Source organism: Archocentrus centrarchus, chromosome 17 (genome assembly GCF_007364275.1).
Source record: "Archocentrus centrarchus isolate MPI-CPG fArcCen1 chromosome 17, fArcCen1, whole genome shotgun sequence".
Lineage (NCBI taxonomy): Eukaryota > Metazoa > Chordata > Actinopteri > Cichliformes > Cichlidae > Archocentrus > Archocentrus centrarchus.
The window spans coordinates 27,244,713-27,269,039 of NC_044362.1; the positions used below are offsets into that span (position 1 = coordinate 27,244,713).

General features: G+C 40.6%; 1 protein-coding gene across 1 annotated transcript; it reads left to right on the top strand.

Moving 5' to 3' along the window:
• The first annotated feature begins 211 nt into the window (after positions 1–211).
• nfatc4 (nuclear factor of activated T cells 4) lies at positions 212–17,900 on the top strand. The gene is made up of 13 exons (XM_030752098.1): positions 212–829; positions 5,717–5,883; positions 6,794–7,306; positions 8,735–8,910; positions 9,011–9,173; positions 9,412–9,512; positions 10,579–10,680; positions 11,414–11,601; positions 11,927–12,067; positions 13,290–13,345; positions 13,444–13,570; positions 13,727–14,449; positions 17,663–17,900. The coding sequence occupies exons 1-13, from the start codon at positions 646–648 to the stop codon at positions 17,731–17,733; spliced, it is 2,712 nt and encodes a 903-aa protein (XP_030607958.1). The 5' UTR covers positions 212–645; the 3' UTR covers positions 17,734–17,900.
• Positions 17,901–24,327: the final 6,427 nt, after the last annotated feature.

Genomic DNA, 24,327 nt, shown 5'->3' on the forward strand with positions numbered 1-24,327 from the left:
GATTGGTGTAATAAGTGAATGACTACAAGAGAAACCTCCACAGTGAGCAAGGAAGGGGGACAGGAGGGAGGGAGGAGGTTGGGCAGAGGGGATTCATGACTGACAGACATGAGGTCCTATGGGGAATGAGTAACGGACCAGCTAGATCTGGGAAACCCACCCAAAAGCAATTAAGGGTAAAGGACGACAAAAATATTTGATAAACTTTCTTCCCCCTCCTCCCAGTCTCTTGAAGAAGAAGTAGAAGAAGAAACTACGGGAAAGACGATGGAGCTAGAATGAAAGAGCCGACTGTATTTGGGAAATATGATTCGGAAAAGACTGTAAATTATCCGGAGCGAAGATTTGATTTGGACCGCAAGCCATCAAGTCTGAAAAACTTGCAAACAAGCAGGCGAGAAGCAGACTTTATCGCGTGGAGACGCTGTGGAAAAACTTTCTAAAGCAAAACCTTCCTAGATGTCTTAGATGAGGACTATTTGCGTAATGACACGCACTTAGGAGAAGAGTTTGGGGAATCAAATTTCTTTTCTTTTTTCAGTTTGTTTTTTTTTAAAGGCGCACCAAGGGACATTAAAGTCGCCTCACGCAGAGAGACAAGATTGTATCACTGTATCTGTATCCTGTCCTTTCTGCCGGAGGGCGATGGGGGCCGCGCCGGGCTCCGGCTGGGAGGAGGGAGAGTTCGAGTTCAAGTTGGTGTTTGAGGAGGATCCGCCGCGCCAGGGTCCATCCCCGGCGCGCACAGCCGAGCCGGAGAGCTCCGTTGCCGGGGAGGAAAATGAAGGCGCCCTGCTGCAACTGGACTCCTCCAGCAGCAGCAGCCTGGGTTAGAGTCACTTCTTGAATAGCTGAATGTGCTAAAAGTAAAGGGACACGGAGGAGGTCTGAGCGGCCTGACAGGGTGGCTTCTGTAAAGCATGGGAACTTCTGTGCGCGTGCGTACATTTGCGTGTCCTTTGCTGGGGTTTTCATCTGCGTGCCTGTGCGTACGTGATGTGTATGTTTGAACGTGCATGCGATGTTTGCGTGAGCTCGAGTATAGTTTTTACTGTTTGTTTTCTGTGTGGTATGCATTTGCGTGCATATCTTAGCGCATTGTGTACTTGTGCATGTGTGCGTGCAGCCCCAGACTCAATGTGTTTCTAATCAGCTGTGCGTGTGAGTAGAGTTAACAGCTGCCATCTGGGAAGGAACCTCAACCTCTGTGTACTGAACACGCACCACACACACACCCACCCACCCACCTCTCTCCCTCTTCCACCCGAGCTCCACAAATACATACACACACCTCACATCCTCACATCTCCACACTCATTTGTTTCCCGCCCACATTGGCATAGATTTGTATTACCACACCCAAGGTATGAAAGTAAACTACAGGAGAAAAAAAAAGAGAGCAAACCTTCATTTAAGGAGTTTTTTAATGTTGCAAAATCTATAGATTCATCTTTGGCTTCAACTCCCCATAGATATACTTATAAATACATAAAAATTAGGCTTTTCAAAGCGAAGCAGTGTAAAAAATACCTAATTCAGAGATTTAGTTGAACTGATTCTGCTGATGAAGCACCAATCCGGTATCTGTGATACCCCCCCACCCCCAAAGGTCAACTTTGCAAATTTAGTTGCACAAAGACTATTGTAGTGGTGAAAGCTTGTTCAACATGGTGCCACGAGTTAATGAATTTAACTTGTAGAGACATTTCAAAATACATTAATACAAAAGTACCTATATTTAAAGTGGATCAGTTATATTATCCTGCTGCATATCTGTTTTGTGACCACTTGTAATGGTCCTGACCTCATGTTAGGAGCCATCTAATTTAAGATCACTGCTTGTTAAAGGTAAAACTGTCAGGCTGAAACTCTCTGGAGTATATTAGATCTCTTAGACCAGCCTCACCAAAAGAAACTGGCGCGACCATTTAAAATTTATTTTATTTGCTTCAGACAGTTTTAAGAGGAGAGATCAATTTTAAGAGAGGGGAAAAAAACAGTTAAAGCTGAAGAAACAGCCATTTTGAGTAGCTTAAATGTCTTTTTTTTGCCTTTTCTTTTGAACCCACTGAGGTTTGAGTTATCATAGGTAATGCCCCTAACCCCAGCACTTCATGTTGGAGAAAGGAAAAAAAACAGAATTGTGGGGGAAAAAATGTGAATATTTTTTATGTGTTTCAGTTAGAATTATTAATTTCTTTGATCTCTGATTGTTTTGATTGTGGTATTTGGTAAAATTTTAACATTATTTGTAAGATTGTACTTCCCAAATGAATGTGGTGGCTGTTTTGGTTCATTAAGGCAGATTTTGATAGTAGCATCAAACATTAATTAATTTGCAAGGAAATAGCAACAAAGATTTTTTTTTTTAATCAACCAAGGTTTGTAGAAGTATTTTCTCTCTTTTTTTTTATCTTCATTATATTGATGAGTCCTTGTAACAGCTTCAGCGCAGAACAGGATGAAGTATTTTTGTATGTTAGACCAAAATGTAACCATTTGATAATTGTTTGGTAATTAATGGCAACAATATATTCCTTTTCTAAAGTATTTGGTTTTATAAATAGGTGTAAGGCCAAGAAACATGAAGTAGTAGTATACCATTTTTGCTCTCATGACCCCTCTCATGTATCTTGCCACTACTTGTGAGGCCCCACAGACCCACAGGTTGAGGTAAACATCGCTTTTTTTGAGGTTCAGCTCAGGACATGGAATCAAACATGAAAGTATATTAGATCAGTGAGACTTTAACTTTTTTTTTTTCCCCATTCAATAAGTGTTAGTTAAATTTTTGTGGCTCATAAACTCCTGCTGGTTTACACATAAACCTCTAAATCACTGTTTCATGTGAAAAATCCACCAGCAGAAGAGTTGCCTCAGCACTGCAGCTTTAATCACTTGGAAATATTTTTGTTGCCAGGAAACATTTGAAGAGATTTTTTTTTTTTTTCACCCCGAGTCTTAATTCATTGGCAGTTGCTGTTGTGTGTCTGCGTTGCCCAAAAATTGCCTACATGGCCCACCGCCACAGCAGAGCAACAGAGATAAGTTGGAGCCTCATTCATTAGAGTAACTACTGTTTGGCTCCATGCAAAGCCCGACCGCACCGCACTGGGAAAATGTTGTGGCAAGGAATGTGGCCTTGAGGAGTCAGTTTGGTGGCTAATGGACAAAATCCAAAGAAGTCATGTTGAGATTATGTAATGAAAAACGTCAAGATCAGCAGCGGAGTTGGGTGTGTGGTTCCTCATGGGGTAAGATGAATCACTGGGCCAAAAGTAAACTTCATGAGTTGGTCAAAATTCTCATTTCACCCTTTATTGCACAATTTGTAATGATAATACATGGAAAAATGTACGAATTAGTTCAGAAGTAGAGCTTAAAGTGTTGTGGGGGGATTTGATAAATTGTTGCCATATGATTGCGCGATTATGGATAAAACCAATCCTACTTGTAAGATTCTAAGTCTTTCTGGCCGACATTTGGATTCATCTGGACATCTATATGTTTCTGAACAAAATTGGCAGCATTTACTATTGTAAGCTCGATTGCCTGTTTCCTATTATTTTTATAAGCAAAATATTAGAAGCTAAGACTAAAGAATAGCATGAAGTATTTTAAAATTAAAATTCTTGGGGCTCCTCCCAGGATCCTTTTGCCTGTTAGGCATATGTGTAAACCGCTACACTGTGTAGCCACTACATGTTTATTTACTAATATAGACAAATTTTACATCTTAAAAAAATGGAGAAACTAACTTTGTGCAGCTGAAGAGCAAACCACAACTAGCCAAAAGTAAGAACCACAACTTAAAAAAAGAAAAAAAAGAGTTTAAAAAATGCATATAGAAAATATTGGAAAGCTGGCTGTTTTATGGCTCTATGGCCTCTCAGGTTATGTGCCTCATCTGCTGGGAGATGCTGGCTAATTCTAACATAGTGGACAGTAAATTTAAGAAAACTCAAACTGAAACGTGGCCTATTAAAAAAAAAAAGAAAAAAAAGAAAGAAAATAAAGCTCTGAATCTGAATCAGATGCAGTATTTTTTGTCTGACTGTCTGATAAGGTGCTGGAGGCGAATCGTATCCTAGCAAACATGGATGAAACAGCAATGGTAAAGTGTTGTGATGGCAAAAACGCACTACAGACAGATGTTGACATTGTTTCCATGGAGAGTCCAGGCCCAGTCAGAGAAAAGACAAACTACTGATTAGGTTATTGCAACTTGGAAAGCATGTATGCATGTGTCTGCATATGTATTTCTTAAAATATGCCAGCATTTGACTAATTCTAAATGGTTGTGATCAGACAGCCATACAGCGTCCACTGCATGTACACAGACTACCCCGCCTTTAAAATCTAAACCACACATCTGAGACATATATGTTTGTCTGCATGTAAAGTCTGTCTCATATGTTGTGTGGTAGACTTAAATGTCTGGACAGTTACAGTCATCTCCTTTCTAACCCCAGTGTCTGCATAATAACCCTGTGATGTGACCGACTCAGTGTCTGCTCAGGTTGCTCAGAGACAGACTTTGAAGCAGGAGGTCAGATGTTAGAGGTGCACTCGTGGGGCATATGTGTTTCTTCATTTTCTGTTGATTGAGACAGTTTTGTTTCTTTCATTTTTTTTTTCAATCCATAGAAGTAATTCTTGAACACAAACTTCCTTTTGTGAGAAAGTCCAAAAAAGGACATGTAGTGAACATTTAAGAGGGACATCCAGCAAGCAGTGAGGTTATGTCTCCTACTCCAACATTCATTTTGTAACTATTTCTAAACCAAGACTAGATGTCAAGAAAAGATGGACAGCTGACTGTTATTCACCATGGTGATACTAGTGGGCCTTTTTACTAAGAATAAAAATACAGGTGTCATGCTATGTTCCTTCAGGCAATGTAATAATAAAAAAATGTGCAAGTCAGATGTAACAGAGGCTTCCAAATGCAGCTGTGCCTTCAGATATTTGGCTTGCTCTTTGCTGCACCTTGTACACAAACTGTTTGAAAACCACTTAGCAAAGTTAAGCAGCTGTTTGACTCAGATTTTCTAAAAATGTCAAACTGCTCAACCTTCTGTCAAGAGCGGCTAGCTGTTTCCAATCTATATGCTAAGCTAGGCTAAGAAACAGTTTGCTGCAGTTTTGCATTTTTTGAAAATTACTTATTTATATTAAAAGTGACCCCCCCAAAAAATGCTGCATTTGCTTTAAATGCATCAGCTGCAGTAAGATTCCAGAGTGTGTTTTCCATATGGCAACAATTACAGTAAAATGAAGGGAAGCTGATGTGTAAAGCGTGATAGAGGCCCATTGATGATAAAAAAAAATTAATCTTTAGCCACCACAAATTATGTTTACAATATTTTGATTGCCATCTAATGAGTCTCTCGCACGCCAGATACAAAAGCGTAGGAGGTTTGCAGAGCTAGCTGTCATTGTGCAGTTATGAAAAAAATATTAATGGGAGGGCACATAACCCCCCAAAACCCACAACATATGATAGAAAAAGAAAGAAAGTTTCAGAAAGTGGAAGAAAAACAGATGAACAATTATTTATTGTCATGTGGATGAAAAGGTGTAAAACAAACAGAACAATGTGCTCTTCATTAGCAGCATTTGATTAGTCATTTTGTGTAAACCGCAATTCATATAGTTTGGGGGTGTGTCCTCAAACTATGTCCCAACATTCATCCTGACCATTATTTCTTTTCAGTTACAGACAACCACCTGGCTGATTCCCATGCAGGTCACTCAATCAGCATCCCCAGCCCACCACCCATGTCCAATCAGCGGGCGGGGATGCATTCCCCACCTCCACGAAGGGCCCACATCAGAGAGTTCAGCGGGACCTACGAGAGCCTGCCGGCACGCTCTGTACAGGTGAGACAATCTGTATGCAAGCACCTGTTATAATCTGCAGTTTCAACCTCGAAAAAACAAATTGCAGGTAAAAGAATCGGTTAAAGTTTTTAGCCGCAGCAGCCAGCTGATTTGTTGGCCTGAAGTTTGTTCCAGGATCATATTCTCCAAATTGTGCAAATTTGCCATCTTGACCTTCTGTGCTGGAAATCTACTATGCTGCTTTTCTGTGCACACATCATCAATTGCATGTAAGTCGGCCCAGAAAGAGAGATAACTTCCTCAGCAGCTTTTTCTTGGGTTTCTTCCATTTTTCCTTCCTATTAAGGGGTTTTCTTTTCTTGGAGAGTTTTTTTTCCTTGTGTGAACAGAGGGTCTAAAGACTGAGGGTTAAGACTTTATAGCTTTTTGGTGCAAAATTATGCTCTCCATTTAAACAAAACTGACTTTTTGTTTAAACCTTTTGGGAAAGAAGCTCTGAAATAAATATGTACAAATAAATCAAATTTAGAGAGTGAATCAGGTTCAAACACTGTTTATACACAGACCTGATCCAGTGCCACACACTTAGTGATTCTACTCATGTGGTTTGGGGGAAAAAAAAAAAAAAAAGCAGATGTACTTCTTTTCATTCAAACAATTGTTTCAGTTAATGTCGGCACAACCGGAAAATCAGCCTGAAGTGACTTGAGAGCTGTTCTTCTTCTTCTTATTATTATTATTACACTGAAACATTTCCATTACAATTTCCCATTTTCACATGACTTGTGTTGACTATAAAAATCTAATATTTTACAAAGAAAAGAAGCAAGTAACTCACAAACTTGAATAAAAAATTGTTACTCTGCACTGATAAATGACTTGAATTGCATATTAGATGTTTATATTTTTTGTGACAAAGTTATTTAAGTGTCTCTCATCTTTCGTCCAGGTTTCTGAATCTCGTGTGGTCGAGTGCCCCAGCATCCAGATAACCACCATCTCACCTGACGATGACCCAACACCCACCATTTCCAGCTACTGGGACATGGGTAGCAGTGGCGGGTGGGACAGAGAGCGACTTTACCTTCCCCTGTTGGATCCCTTTACCTACCGTGACAGATGCCCCAGCTCCCTCAGCCCTAGCCCCGCCTCTAGCCCCTCCTCCCGAGGCTGGCTCAGCCCCGCCTCCAGCTGCGACTCCCTACTGGTGGAGGAGGAGGAGCTGAACGAAGGCGGCATCAATTTTGGGCACTCGCCGTCCTCAAGGCCCACCTCCCCAGGTGGAAAAAAGCGTAGAAACTCCCCGCTGGCGTCTCCCTGTACTTCGCGCAGAGGCAGTTACTCAGAGGAATTGCAGGGGTGCAACCTGGAGGGTGGAGAGTCCACCCCTCAGTCACAAGCTCCGCCCAGCAGCTGTGAGCTCAGCATTCCCCAGAAAACCAGGAAGACATCATTGGAACAGGTAACGTGCTGTGTGCGCTCTACAGACTTTGTCTTGGTACTGCCTTTCCCCACCTGGAGCAGGTGACTGAGTGCAGTGGTCTCAAATTAGTATTTTGTTTTATAAGTGGATTCCTGCTATGAAACCTCAAGTTGTCATCACTATCTTGCTTTTTAAAACCAGAAATTTGAAGAAATGTTTGATCTGACTGACAAACCCAGGACATCGCATGCTCATACAGTAACAACTTGTGAAACATAAGGCGTCCATGTCATAAAGCATATCGTACTTCATGGTGTATTTTAGTCTGTATGTGACCATATTTTACAAAATGAACACCGTGCTGTATTGAAGAAGACTTGAAACAATATTTGAGACAGTAAAGTTATCATGGAAAAGTTCACTCAGCTAGAAAATGAAGTTAAAAGTTTCCTCACTGACTTCTATGTAATGGAACTTGCAAAGAGTCGCTCCCTGCTGGCCATTAGAAATAATGCAGGTTCAAGGGACGGCAGCATTGGCATTTGTCAGAGCCATCCATACATACTATGCTTCTATCTAACATCTCCACTAATCCTGCATTTTAGCAACCCTCAAAATCGAGACAGTTTTAGTCTGAAAACTGTGTTTAAGTCTGGACAGGTAGAAGCTGAAGACACCTACGTTTTGCTTCCTGATTGGGTCTTATCAGGCACAAAGCCTAAGCTCAGCGCAGGTATCTTTTGAGATTTCATCCTTCTTGTTTGTGTACTTCTTTTCCAGTCCCATCACTTCCTCTGGTGATGGATAATGCCATGTTGCTGTATTGAGTTTTTTAAAACTCCGTCTGTGTGCTCTGTTGCTATGGCTGCCTTATACGTGTGTGTTAATACTGAACCCTGACGTATCCATCAGAGTGTGAATGTGTGTAATTAGAAAGCGCTTAAAGTCATAGAATCTGTGCATGATTGGGTGAATGTGGCTTTAATATTGCACAAATGTTTCTCAAATGCTCATTTGAGCAGAGTATTAGTGTAGATGTCTCCAAAGGCTGGAAGGTGTTGCAGCCAGTGTCAGTGTCGACCATACGTTAGTATTCAGTTTGCACTGGGGTTCTCTTTCTTCCTTCTTTACTTTGTGATCGGTTCCTTGGTATAGTTGTGTTAACTTTGTTTTAGAGGAAGTGGGGGTTTTAGCTGTTCTTTTTTGTATGTTGTACCATTCTTTTGTGTTCATAAATTCCTGTAATGTGGTTTCTCTGATTTTTTTTTTTTTCTCCTCCCACTTATTATTTATAATTACTCCCTTCATCCTGGAGCTTGTTCAGGGAACCTAAGATGTGGGATTTGAAAAATTAAGTTCTGTCTCTTTAATGAGCAGGCTGAAATATAAAAGAAACATAACAGAAATAAAAATCCTAACAAAAACAAATCTGCGAAGAACTAAAGTGGTGAGCTTTTTGTGTTCCAGTTGTCTCCAAGGGAGGTGGATCAGGAACAGGCTCTAGGCCACAGCTCCCCCTGCCCGCTACCAGAGGCCCAGCAGACCAGGAGAGAGCCCCCTTCTGTTGGCATGGACTACCTCTCTGTTCCCCCTCCTCTAGCCTGGGGCAGAACCCGAGCCAGCGCCCACAGCCCTCTGTTCAGGCAAGGACGGGGTTACATTTCAACATTATTTGCCCCGCAAAGTACTTGCTTTTCAGACACCTTCTCCAGGCTTAAAACTGTCACATCTAATATACTACAGGTCTAACGCCCTGCCGCCGCTCGATTGGCCGCTGCCATCCCAGTTTGACCAGTACGAGCTGCGCATTGAGGTCCAGCCTCGGCCACACCACAGAGCCCACTACGAGACAGAGGGCAGCAGAGGAGCTGTCAAAGCTGCGCCAACAGGGCATCCTGTTGTCAAGGTGAAAACAAAACACGCAGGCCGTCGTCACATTTTCAGTGATTTCTCTAAATCTCTCCTCTTCAGGGGTGTCATTTTAACATCTTCGTATTAGGTGTAATTTAAGGTCAAAATGTCTTTGATCATGTTCACACGACACTGGAACAAATTCTTTGGCCATATGGTTGCGGCCCACTGCTGCTGGCCTCACCACAGTTTGATTTCACACTGCGTCTCTCTCTCTCTCTCTCTCTCTACAGCTGTGTGGATACACAGAGAGGAAGCCGCTCTCTCTTCAGGTTTTCGTCGGAACAGCTGATGACCGATCAATCAGACCGCATCCTTTCTATCAGATACACAGGTACTGAGCTGCGGTATATTTCGATTTAAAACCAAACTTTTTTCATGCAGTAATGTTCAAGGAACACAAAATCCAGGGGACATATCGTGCGACTGTTGTAGCTTTAGCCATTGTGTAATGAACCACCAGCTGGTTCTCGTGCCGGTCCAGAAAATGTCTTGCAGTTGTTCTCAGTCCAGTTCTGTAATCCATTGTAATTCAATTTTTTTTATTATATCCATGTCTAACTTTTCTTTTTTTATGAGTGACATAAACAAGAGAACACCTAACATTGTTACAGCAATAAACACAAACAATGCAAGAAGAAAAAAGTGTACAACCTTACTACAAACAAACACAATATGACATGGAATAAAAAAAACAACAAACAACAGGGCGCAGTTTGTACAAAGATCATCATATTGATGAAGAAATATACTTAAAGTCCTTTAGAGTTTAATATAATTTTTGGTCCCTTTGTAGATTATTCCATCAACTTAATACCAAATAATATTAAATGTTTTAATACAACACATATTAAACTGAAGACCAGAGAAAAGAATAGATAATGCCTAAATTTATAATAATATTGCGTTTTGTCTTGTGTATACTGGAGAATCTATAAGACACTCAGGGAAATGTGTTTTAGTGATCCGGACATTTCCTAAAATAAATTTTTTGTATTTGTTCTTTGAAATATAATATAAGATGATACGAGAGAGATTTATTTATCCTCAGAAAGGGAAACTATTTTAGTCACCTGCGGACATCATCGCAAGAGAAACATAATAAATAAGTAAGTTTCATTATTTATATAATAATAAAAATAAAAATCATGGTATTATAATAATATTTTTTAAGTGATTTGAAAATGTCTGGAAAAAGTAGTGACATTGTGCTCATGTGCTCACAGAGGTTGTGAGCGGTGTAGTGAAAAGCAGTAAATCCTCACATTTCAGTGGCTGTCATCAGTCACAATTTCACATTTTTTTTCTTCATGAATAATTTTTGTCCTGCTGGGATTACCCTTTTAAAAATGCAATATGTAACTGATCTGGTAAATTAAAATGTATCTTCCCCCCTTCAGGGTGACTGGGAAGATGGTGGGCACTGCCAGTCACGAGAGCGTCCAGGCAGGGACCAAACTGCTGGACATCCCCCTCAGTCCTGAGAACAACATGACTGCACTGTAAGTCATAAGGACGCTGCAAAACAAGGATGTTTTAAGGCTTTTGCTGAAGCTCCAATATAATTTGTTGCTTGTTTAAGCTGCTTGTTATTTTAACCATTTTGAAGTCTTTAAAAATTTGCCATTCAAGAATATTTCAACTATTTTCTGTTCTTGCTCAGTTCGTATGCTGCTGTCTGCTTTATTTTATTTTCTGGTTTATTTTAATTTGATTTATTTTAATTATTTATAAATATATGTTTAACAAACATAAAAAAAAACTCAACCAAAGTAGTAATTTCCTGCTTAATGAATACTTTTATATTTAAAAAATAAAACTTTAAAGGGGATCTATGATGCTCATTTGCAGCTCCATATTTTGTACTTGGACTCCATTAGACTAGTGTTGCATGATTCACCGAAGAAAAATTGAAGGGAGGGTGGTCTTTAAGGGCGAGTTAAAACAGCTTGCTTCAGAAAGTGGATGAACTGAGGCGCTACACCAAAACCCAGAGTGAGCTAAATCAGGATTATTTTGAACTAGGAATGAAGCAGAGGCACTCCGGCAGAGTCCAAGAATAAAAATATGGATCAGGGCAAAGAGCATAGTAGGTCCACTTTAGGTTTTACACAGTTCTTTTACTCCAGTTTCAGTGGTGCGTAGCTTTAACAAACAGCTTTAGCCGCAGAGACTTGTTGAATGAAACTTTTCTGGCTCAAATTTATGCAATGAGAAAAATCTTGCGTTTCTCAGCATCGACTGTGCCGGGATTTTGAAACTGAGGAACTCAGACATCGAGCTCAGGAAAGGAGAAACAGATGTCGGAAGAAAAAACACACGTGTTCGTTTGGTGTTTCGTACCCACCTCCCTGTAACACCCCCTTCAGCACCCCCTGGACGGGTGTTGGCTCTGCAGGTTGCTTCTTTGCCCATCGAATGCTGTGAGTGGCTGCTGTATGGAGAATTCACATTATGATGCAGAATCCCTATATGTCATAAACATCATAGTTTTATTCAGTTTTGGCTTTTGAGTCTTTTAATTTGTATCTTTAATCTCATTTATTCACTTAAAAGAGTTTATTGGTTACGTTGCACTTTATTCTATTTTATGTTGTCTTTTTACCACTTTATCCTGTATTAGTTCTTGTTTCTGCTTCTACTAATTTTTTTATTATTATTTATTCTGTTTTATTACATTTTGCTCTGACTTGTCAGCCATCTGAGAAGCAATTTGAACTCTGCATTTGTCGTTTCTCTCCGTCACAGCCCAGCGTTCGGCCCAGGAGCTGCCTGTCATCGAGTCGATCAGCCTCACTTCCTGCTCTGTGGAAGGAGGGGAAGAGCTGCTGCTGAGCGGCACAAACTTCCTGCCAGTCTCCAGAGTCCTTTTCATGGAGAGAGGAACAGGTAAATGTCCAGAGGAACCACAAAGCCCTCAAATCTACAGTATTGGCAGTAAGTCTTGTTTTGGAATACAATAAAACAGAGAATACAGATAATGAGAGAATGAGAATCATCACTAAATGGGGAAACGTAGAAACATAAATGAGCTTAAACTAGAGGAATTGGAACAAGAGGGCAAGACAGGAAACACAGAGGGAACAAATTCAGCTCCAAAACTCAGACAAGAACTGAAGACTCCAAAACATAAAGATCAATAAACAAAAATAAGAATGGCAAACAACCTAAAAAGTTCAAAAACCACAGACCCAGTAATGTGACACACACAAAAAAAATAATTATTTGTACTCTCTTTTACAGTGATCAGTACGCTTAAATCAGGCATGCCCAATTTCAGATGCAAGGTTTCAATGTAAGGCTTGTGCAACTGCCTGTAATAAATACAGAATATGCTGTGAGAAAACACTTTTATTTATTGGAAAACAACAATAGCACCCTTTTAAACAGTTGCTAATAATTTTTCCATTCAGATGTGTATGATCCAAACATTAGAAAATTGTCTCACTAGTAAAGTCTTCTTCTTTCAACTGCTTCTAAAGGGGTTGCCACAGCAAATCATCTGCCTCCATCTCACCCTGTCCCTGGTCAACCCTCTTCTTCTTTCACTCCTGCCTGGTAGCTCCATCTTCAACCTGCTTTGTTCAGTATATTCACCATCCCTCCTCTGCACATGTCTGAACCATCTCAGCCCTGCCTCTCTAACTTTGTCTCTAAACTGCTCAGCCTGAGCTGTCCCTCTGATGTACTCATTTCTAATCCCCCCGACACTCGTCTCCACCCACTCCACCCTGTCTGCACTTTTCTTCTTCACCTTTCTTGTTCACTGTCCGTTGCTTTGGACGCTTGACCCCTGGTAGTGATGAATGAATAGAGAAGTATGTGAGGGTGGTTATCTTGCATGTAGACAGTATAACAACGGCTCAATTAAATGCTGACATATTTGTTGAGATTGTATGATGTTAAATTATGTTTGGAGAGTTCAGGATCAGGAAGAGGATCAGATAGTTTGGAGAAAAAAATAAATCACACACCATTAAACCTCTTTATTGGCAGTGAGTGTGTTAGAATTTTAGTAGACCTTTTACATAAAGCTTAAATTGTATGCTGTAGCTCTCTGATTCAGTTGTGTTCATTACACTAACCTTGTCCTTGTGCTCTTTTGTATTAGATGGTAAATTACAGTGGGAGGAGGAGGCCCATATTGACCGTGACAACAGCAATGAGGTAAATTTGTGATGTTCAGCAGACAAAACCAACATAGTTGAAGATCCTCCGCTAACTGATCTGCAATTCCCCCTGTATGTCATCTTTATGCCTCCCAGTGTTTGTTATGCGTGAGGGTCCCAGCCTACAGTGACCTCTCCATCAGTCGGCCTGTGTCGGTTAGTCTTTATGTCTCTAACGGGAAGAGGAAACGGAGCAGCACTCACTGTTTCAAGTATTTACCCAGTGAGTATCTAATCTCAGAAATACCTTAGAAATAAAGAGATATAAACAGTATGAAATTCAATATAAATACAACACTGAAATGCATCTGTGAGACATGTTTTACATTCTAATAAACATCAGTTATGCATATCAGTTATTTTCTGTTTCTTCCCTCAGTTATGTTCAAAGAGGACGATCCCCTGCTCTCTCGACCCCCTGTGCTGCCTCTGGATGGTGGGACTGGGTGTCCTGCAGGGGGTCCACCCAGGATGGACAGGGGCTTCCATGTGAGAGGAGACCCCATGGCTGATGAGAGAGGCCTAGGCTTCCACCTGCCTCCATACCCCTCGACTTATTCCTCTCCTTGCCCGCCCATAAACTACAATGAGGAGTACTGCTCTAAACCTGACGCAGCAGTGGAAGAGCCCAGCGGGTCCAGGCCAGCCCTCTCCGAGCGTCATCCCAGTTTTGAGAACCTAGAGCTGGGCTTCACTGAGCTCCTTCCTCCTCTGTACCCACGTGGTCCACAGCCTCCCTCTCCCTCACCTTCCCCATGGCTGGATTCTCCCTACTTGTCCTCTTCACCCTCTCCTTCCCACTCCTCCTCTCTCAGCCCATTCCCAGCTGGAAGTCCCATCTCAGCCTCCCCTCTGCCTCCCATCCCCAGCTCCCCTTACCCACAGTACTCTGCTTATCCTCAGGAGGTGTGTCCCTCCCCTCCATCCAACCCAAACCCTTATCAGGACATCTGCCCAGCATCCTACTCCCACTATGAGGGCTGGGACCCCCAGGGAAGGGTGCTGAATACAGGACATGGGGGAGAGAGGGATGCCAAGATCCAGGAGTACCCACTGGAGTTTACCAGCTCTGCCTCTATGCACCACATTACGTTTGAAGAAGGTGAGACACTTTTTCAAAAAAAAAATTATATTTTATAAAATTGTTTTGATAAAAATGAAATAAGTGGCTACAAACACATATACAGAAATGCTGCATGAAGGAGTATTTAGTGTCATGATAGTAGAATCAATGTGTTTATTGTGGCAACTGTGTAATTATCCACTGGTGAATTTTGGATGTCACCATGTATTTTTATTTAATTTTTTTTTAGCCAGAGGTAACCATATTTGGATGAGCGTTTTTTTAGTGCTAAGATATCAGCTGATACTGGCAAACCTGACACACATATCTGCTACGTATCGCTAAGTAACATATAAATAAAACACAGGAATTTCACTCACCAAAATCTAGAGCAGAGTTCTTGGACAGCTGTACCACACATGTTGTTAAAGTCACGAACAACACAATAATTTGTTCCGTTAACACCTGCATCTTGTGTTGAGATGGCTGTCAGTCAAACTTTAAACCTTACCAGTATCCAAATGTATCAGTTTTATAAAAGAAATTCAACACATGTGCAGTTGTTATTGAGCGGCAAACTTTCATAGAGAAACATGTTTTTGCACTGGGATGTAAACATGATTTTAATGCTGTAATGTGGGGCATTTTAAAATGTGAATCAGTGGACACTGACTTGCTTTTGCAGCCAGTCTCAAGTGGCCACTTGAGGAACTGCAGTTTTTGGCACTTCATCTTTGTCCTCATTTTTCAGCCCTGGAGGTTTTTGTCAGTGTCACAGTTCAGTGTCTCAAATGGAACTGTGATTTGTAAAGGCACATTTTGAAACAAGTTTATTAATAGAGAGTTATTTTTCCACTGTTTGGTGCATTATATTGACGTTAGAGGCGATCTCCAAATTTGTGGTATTAAGTGTTCAGTGTACACGAAATATGGGGTGAGAATATGATATGATGTGCAACACAGGCGCTTTGCTGGCTAAGATTCAAACCAGGGTTTTAGTCATGTGGTGTATGTTGTAAACATTTGGCTACTAGGCTGAATTACAATTTTATATTTACATTACCTGCAGCATAACAGGTAACAGCATAGTTTAAAAAAAAGAGCACTCCCTCCATCCAAAACACAAAAAGCCCCACTACTTTTGGGCATTATTGTATTTTTTTTTTTTGTCAAAATATATTAGTTATAATCTAATAATTTGAATTCAGCTTCGCCAGCCTTCTTTGCCACTCAGTTTGGCCTAAAAGTCCACTTTTTGTTGAGAAAGTAAAGTCTTGTTGGAATGAATTAAGTGTTTAATTCCAGCCTTCCTCTTATTTCAAAAATTCTTGAAAGAGTTCTTGCCAAACAGCTACAGTAACTGATCATCTGCAGAGGAATATTCTTTTTGAAGAGTTTCCATCTGGGATTTAGAGTGGATCAAAGCTCAGAAACAGCACTAGTGAAGGTTATGAATGAGCTTTTGATGGCCTCTGACAGTGGACTCATCTCTGTGCTTATCCTGCTAGACCTCAGTGCAGCATTCAGTACTTCTGACAATACTCCGCTAGGACCAATACTTTTTACATTATACATGTTTCCTTTAGGTAATATTATGAGAAAACACTGCATACATTTTTATTCCTATGCAGATGATACCCACCTTTATTTATCCATGAAACCAGATGACACACCCATTAGTTAAACTATATCTTAAAGACATAAAGGCCCGAATGTCATTTTATTTTTCTAAATTCAGACGGTTATCATATTTGGCCCCAAAAAATCTTAGAAAATGGTGTCTAACCACATGCCTTGTCTGGATGGCATTACCTTGGCCTCCAGCAAGAAATCTTGGCATCATTTTTGACCAGGATATGTAGAACCTTTAACTTTCAGGCCCCTCTCTTGTGGAACCAGCTCCCAGTTTGGATTCAGGAGACTGACACCCTCTCTACTTTTAAGCTTAGACTCACAACTTTCTTTTCTGATAAAGCTTATAGTTAGAACTAGATCAGGTGACCCTGAAGCATCCCTTAGTTTTGCTGCTAGGCTCAGATTGCTGCAGGATTTCACATGATACGCTGAGCACTTCTTCTCCCCTAACCTCTTTTCACTTCCCAGGTGTTTATACACTTAGTTTGTGTTTTATCCTGTCTTCCTTTACTCTTTCTTTTCTTTGTCTTCTTTTGTCTTTCCCCACAGCCCTTAACTGTTCACAGCAGGTGGCTGCTCCCCCCTGAGCCTGGTTCTGTCAGAGCTTTCTTCCTGTTAAAGAGAGATTTTCCTTCCCATCACTGCAAAGTGCTTGCTCACAGGGGGTCGCATGATTGTTGGGGTCTTCTTCAATACTCTAGGGTGCTGTACAGTATAAAGCACCTTGAGGCCACTGTTGTTGTGAATTGGTGTGATGCAATTGAACTGAAGTAAATTAATAGGCATATATGGCCAAAATACATACATTTTTTCATGATTTAACTACATACAGTTAGTGATGATAAATTTGATCTTAATGATTCTGAAATTAAGAATAAATATAATTTTACCTTTCAGATATAAGATGATATAATGCTTGGTGTCATCTTGTGGTTGTTACCAGCAGCTTCTGGTGTTTTTAGATGTTTACAGCCTGCTTAATTTATGTATTAAAGTCAAAAAAACTGAGCATTAACCTCTTAACATCCATCAAGTCACGAGCAGCCAGGCTAGGGTTACGGTGAAAATTGATTTTGTTTATACTGGAAGCAGAAATGCCCTTTAAATGAAGTTCCACGTGTGCACTGTGCCACTACAGTTTTTCTGGATGTTCCAAATAGATAAAAATTATAATAATAATAATTTTAATAAGGGGACAGAGCACTCAAATAATAGTAATACTATTCAAGGGCTCTGCATTAACCTAACACTAAACCTAGAATGTTAGCCAGTTAGCCAGTGGATGTAAAGAAGTTATTAAGGATTAGAGTGGAATAAATGAGTATAAGATAACTTACATAATATATACAGGTTACTTTGATTGATGCCTAATCTGCATAAATTGTGCCAGTGACAGTGATTTTTTTTTTAGTATGTCTAATATGTTAATATATATGAATTTTATGGAGAATATTAGAGAATTCAAGTATCCCACGATGCAATGCAGTACGGGACAGTGACCACTGAGATTTGAAAATATACATACTGCTGACACTGAATGAGAAGTATGTTGAACAATAGTATACATATTCAGTATGTAGTGTGCAGGATCGTGATTTGTGACTTCTTCTTCCACAGTATCAGAGTTCATCGGGGAGGACATCCAGTCTTACCACCCAGGCTCACAGATGGACAACCAGCCAAACTGAGCTGAGAGCAGTTCAGGACCCCTGCTTGATATTCGGCCTCATTTTAAATTCCTTATGCACTTGGTATTAAGATGCATCGCTGCAGTTACATGCAATATTGACAGGGGATTGCCAGGACACTGTTGTAATTATGACCACAGGTAACTGTTTTATAAAGGGAAACTAATATTTGTAACATGTTTTCAAAATAAATTATACAAGAAACTGCTTGGGTTTGGTGTGTCTGCAAAAAAAAGAAGAAGAAGAAGAAATCAGAAACCGCTGAAGGAAAAGAGCTAAACCCTTTGGAAAAGTAAATGGTTTTATAAAATCCAGTAGTGTGCAAAAATCTTGAGCCACCCCCAATTTTCCCAGGAAAATGGGAAATATATTGCCAAATGTATTCATTTGTCTGACTTCGCATGATATGAACTTGAGTGACGTCCCATTCTTAATCCGTAGGGTTTAATATGATGTCGGCCCACCCTTTACAGCTATAACAGCTTCAACTCTTCTGGGAAGACCTTCCACAAGGTTTAGGAGTGTGTTTATGGGAATTTCTGACCATTCTTCCACAAACGCATTTAGACCAGCTTTCTTGAAGTAGTCTTCAGTAATAGTTCTCCAGGCTTCTTGATCCATTCTCTGTAAAGATGATCCCATACTGCTTCAATAATGTTGAGATCTGGACTCTCGAGGAGGCCAGCCCATGACTGACAGTGTTTCATTGTGTGTTTTTCTATCCAGGTATGCTTTTACTGCATTGGCAGAGCATTTCGGATCATTGTAATGCTAAGTTTCTGCCAATCATCATGCAATACCACTTTCCAGATGGTATTACATGGTGGGTCCAATGTTGACTCTACTTTTCCACATTTGTAATCAATTTTAAGAAGATCCCCAACACCACTGGCTGAAATGCAGCCCCAAAACATGACAGAGTGTCCACTGTTTTACAAATGGCTGTAGATACTGTTGTACCTCTCTCCTGACCTCTTCCATACATACTGACGATTATTTCAGCAAATGATTTCCTGTTTGGATTCATTACTCCACTTATTTGCCATCCAGTTCTTATGTAATTTGGCCTTTTCTCCCTGTTTCCCTTCCTTAAAGAAGCTTCTTGGCAGCCACCCTTCCATTGAGACCATTTCTGATGAGCCTTCAGTGAACAGTATATGGATCAACTGAAGGGCCAGATGCATCTCTCACATCTTGTATTGGGTGTTGGCTAGATTTTTTTCTTATTTCTTAAGAACATGATTTTCAGATACTGTTCATCTGCTGTAGATTTTAGGCCTGCCATTTCTTCTTTTGTCCTCCACTTGTCCGGTTTCCTCCAATTTTTAAGGACACACTGTGCGCCATGCTGAGAGATGCCAAGTTCTCAGCTCATAGCTCTTTGGGAATCACCTTGTTGATGAAAAAATACTGCTCAACAAAATTAAAGGAATGCTTAGAAAACACATCAGATCTTAATAGGAAAACCAATCATGCTGGATACCTACACTGATATGGACTGGGTAATGTGGGATGCCACATCATTTGGTGGAAATGAAAATGATCAACCTACAGAGGGCTGAATTCAAAGATACCTCAAAAGTCGTAAGTGAAAAAAATGATGTGGCAGGCTAGTCCAGTTGGCCATTATTTCATTGCAGCAGCTCAAAATGGTACTTAGTAGTTTGTATGGCCCCCATTGTGCTTGTATGCATGCCTGACAACATCGGGGCATGCTCCTAATGAGACGATGGATGGTGTCTTGGGGGATCACCTCCCAGATTTGGATCAGGGCATCACAGAGCTCCTGGACAGTCTGACGTGCAACCTGGTGGCTTCAGATGAATTGAAACATAATGTCCCACAGGTGTTCTACTGGATTTAGGTCAGGTGAGCGTGGGGGCCCGTCAATGGTATCAGCCTGCATATTCTCGCCACATGAGGCCAGGCATTGTTGTGCACCAGGAGGACCCAGCATCCACTGCACCAATCTAGGGTCTGACAGTGGGTCCAAGGATTTCATCCCACATACCTAATAGCAGTCAGGGTGTCGTTGCCTAGCCTGTAGAGGTCTATGCTTCCTTCCATGGATATGCCTCACCAGACGATCACTGACCCACCGCCACCATCATGATGAATGATGTTACAGGCAGCATAATGTTCTCCACAGCTTCTCTAGACCCTTTCGCATCTGTCACATGTGTTCAGGGTGAAAATGAAACTGTTCTCATCTGTGAAAGCACAGGGCACCAGTGGTGGACATGCCAATTCTGGTATTCTATGGTAATGAGCACAAGGCCCACTGGAGGACTGATTATTTGGCCAGAGACATTTACACCAATGGCCTGCTGGAGGTCATTTTTTAGGGCTCTGGCAGTGTATTTGTATAGATTCACCCATATATGTACAGTACCAGTCAAAAGTTTGGACACACTCATCAGTTCATATGATTAGGTGAGTGTGTCCAAGCTTTTGTAGGCATAATGAATGAACTTGCCACTACTACTTGATGTACCTGTTAAAGATTTTCATCAATTGAAAAATCAAAAACATCTAGGCTCAGTTTCTCAGATTCAAGAATAAACCTAGTCTTAGATCATAACTTTTTTTTTTCAGTGGTGGTCTTCACTGCTCCCCCCCTGCCATAATCCTGGACTGGGCTTAATTCACATCTGGGAAACCTGCTGCTACTGTTTCTCAGTAGATATCTGCTGGTGAGGGGATGATATTTGACCTCTTGATGATATGAAGGCAGCGACTTTTAAAACTGTTTGAAAACTTTGTGAGAGGAATAGTCTGTTAGAACACCTCAAAGTAGAGCAGGTTTGTTACAGAATGGTAAAACATGGAGGAGTGGGTGGGGGACTCAGCAGACGGATGCCTCAGCAGTCTTAAATCAGCAGCTGTTTGACATAGTACTCATTCTGCTGCTATGCTTTACAGGTCCTTTTTTCTCCTGTAAAAGAACTGTGGCTGCAATAGAGGTGGATGAAAAGTCTTTAATTCTTGTATAACAGTTAAGACAATAAAAATGCAGCAACCTAAAAAGATGGTAAAACAGTACTAGATAGTTTGCTGACACTTTTACGGGTATATATGCGTCAATGCAACCATACATGGGCATGCTATGAGCTTGAGACCAAAATCCCTAATGGTACAGGATAGTTACAATATAGCTCTGTGGAGCTTTAAGTTTTTTGACAGTAAACTAAATGTAGCTCTACTGAAGCCATAACTCCTTCATGACACTTACTTTTCCATTTCCATGTCCTACTTTTCTCTCTGGCTGCAGCTCAGGAAAGGTTGTTAGTTACACATGGAAAGTTCATGACAAGCAAATGTGCCAAAAATAAATAACTGGAAAGCTAGTGTTTAAAGCTGCAAATAGCATTTTAATTATAGCTGAAGTGCACAGAGGGCTGACATTAGGAATCAAATCAAAATCAGACAACAGGACATTGGAGTTGTTGGTATTGATTAGTGCAGATGTAGAAGTGTGTGGGAGAAATATTTCATACTGAAGTGATTATACGTCGATCGGCCACAGCATTAAAACAACCACTCCATGAGGTAAATAACGCTGATTATCTTGTTACAATGCAATGTTGGGTCCTGGCATTTGTGTGGATGTTACATTGACGCATACCACCCATCTACCCATATAACAAACCCCCCCCCCCCATCACACTCCCCAGTAACAATGGCAGTAAAATGCACATCGCCACACTGCTCAAGAAAATCTTCTGGAACAAGAAAAACAGCTTAAACTGTTGGCCCAGCCTCCAAGCCCCCCAGATCCCAATCCAATGAGCAACAGTGGAAAGCACAGGAATCAGACCAAGACGACCCCACCCAGCAAACCACAGGAACCAAGGGGTCCACTGCCAACATCCCAGTATCAGAACCACTACCACTGTATGCATGTATGTGTAAGCATGGGGATGTTTATACATTTTAAAAAAAGAAAAAATCCACCTAATTTTAAGCCCTCTGATATACAGCAATACTTCTGGTATAAAAAAAAAAGGCATAAGAAACCAAAGAAGTATCAACCCTGGCACCTTCTCTTTACTAACAGGCCACACATTCTCCAACTGGGAAAAACTGTTTGGTCCAAAATATGTGATTATCAATTGATTCAAGGTTCAGTCACATCTTTTCAGTCTCGTAAAAAAAGCAGCCACAATCCGCAGCCACATTGTAGATTATGACTTCCATGATCTCTTGTTTTTGAACTTTGTCATTATCTTATCAGTATTGCATAGTTTCTCATACTATAAATGGATAAACAAGGTCGGCCTGACTTCAAGCTGCTAAAAAAACTTTAGGTTTCCATTCAGAATATCAGTAGGCCAGAAAACATGCTTAAACTGTTGTTTGTGAGGACCTATAAAGAAATTATGTTTTGTTCTTCTGTACATGAGTTCATTTTTTGTATATGTGTGTAATTTGTTTACTTGCTCTTGTCTCTCATTCCAGGCCCTCCCCTTCTTACCCTCCTCCTTCCCTTTGCCTGTGACCTGGGAATTTATCTCAGTGGGGCATCTTGAAGGATGTCTCCACACTGTAAACCTAGATTTTGATCCCACTTAAAAATATTGAGTTCATGTTACTTAAAATTACCTAGAATGTGAACATTACTTGTTAATGCTGAGTTGCCTGTACTTTTTGATGGTCTATCTTATTGTAATTATGTGTTTGAGTTCAAACAACTTAATATCATCAAGTTTTGCACCTGCTAAAGATCTAGTTTATACCAGTTTTAACAGACTGGATTAATACACAGCTGCATGGTGGCATGATGGTTAGCAGTGCTACCTCACAGGTATAATGCCATCTAGAAGGTCTGGGTTCAATTCTGGCTTGGCCCAGGTCTCTCGCTGTTTGGAGTAGTAGACATTTGGTGTTGTTGTTCACAATGCTCTCTTGTATAGTTTTTTTTTTTTTATTGTTCCATGGACAAATGTTATTTGTAAATGTTAATGTACCAGCCTTCAGCAGGGCTGAGTTCTATCATGTTTATTTACCAAATTTAAACAGACACAGCTCAACACTGTAAAAAATATTTGTGTTACTGGGCAGCATAGTGGCGTTAGCACTGCTGCCTCACAGCTAGAATACCTATCTGATAGTCTGGGTTCAATTCCACCTTAGCCTGGGACTCTTGCTGTGTGGAGTTTGTATGTTCTCCCTGTGTCTGTATTGGTTTCCTCTCACAATCTGAAGACATGCAGTTACTGGGGTTAGGTTAATTGGTCTCTCTAAATTGCCCACAGGTGTGAATGGTTGTCTGTGTCAGCCCTGCAACAGGCTGGTGACCTGTATGGGGTGTACCCTGCATCTTACTGCCTTGTCAGCTGGGATAGGCTCCAGCCCCCACCACCCCCACACAACCATGAGAAGGATAGGGGAATTGATTGATCAAAAGACATTTTATTTTTTCATGAACTATAAAAGATAAGTTTGGTTAATTAGAACATACAGTTTAGTTCAACTGGAAATGGAGTAGTGCTTACTTAACAGGCTGAGTTAAATGAATTGTTTCATTACTTAAAAAATTTAAGGCAACGAGTTACCTTAGTTTTTTTTAAGTAGATTCAACTTATCCAGGTTTACAGTGCATTTCTAAAGTGTATCTGAGGGGAGAAGTGGAGGAGCTTTCATACAAGATCCTACAAGAAAGGGGTTTTACCCTGTGACATTTTTGTCACATTGTGCCATGTTAATTAAAAGTAAGCCTAAATATATAGGTTGTATGAAGACTGCTCTTCCACACAAAATATCGTTTCATGTCAAATGGGAGGGACCAAGATGTGAGGAGAGGAAGCAAGGAAAGGAAAAGAAATGAAAAGACTCATTTGTGTTGCACCTGTGTCCTGTTGTCTTCCCCTGTCCTCATTAACATCCTCGTGTTCCAGCAATCCTTGTCTCATGTTAGACTTCCTGTGTTGTTCCCCTTTCACCTCATCTTGTCACGTAAAACCACTCAGAGATTCACCAGGGGGAGGTATAATCTCAAACATCAGACGCTGAGCTCTGGCCAGCCTGACTGACATGTGCAGGTTCACACAACTGTTACCTTCCAGCTGAGTTCAGTACATGCTAACAGAATGATCATTATGTTTAAACTCAACTGCAATCATTGGAAAGCTAGAATCCCAAAAGACGATCCAATAATAGGATCCTCAAGTATGCGGGAGACCAATATAGCAGTCAGGCTGCTGCTGCCTGCTGTTAATGTGACAATGCAGCCTGCAGGCTCTGTTTTAATGCCAATGCAAGTTCCAGTTAATCTATAACAACCTTTCTGGCAATGTGCTCACAATGAGGAGGTTGATGTTTAGTAGGTTTAATGTTCACTGTCTTAGCTAATACTTATCAGTAACTTTAATCATTGCTAATGTTGGCCAAACAAAAAATCTGATTTTTCCCTCTGGTCTGCTGTAAACCACAAACTGAAAAAAATTAAATCAAAGTTTTCAGAATTTAAATATCTTGATTATAATATTGTGTATGATTTGATGACACATCACTTATTAAGTCAGCTCACGGTTAAGTTTTTCACCTCGTTTTCATTGGCTCTTGCATGTTTACTCAAAAGCAGTTTATCGCTGC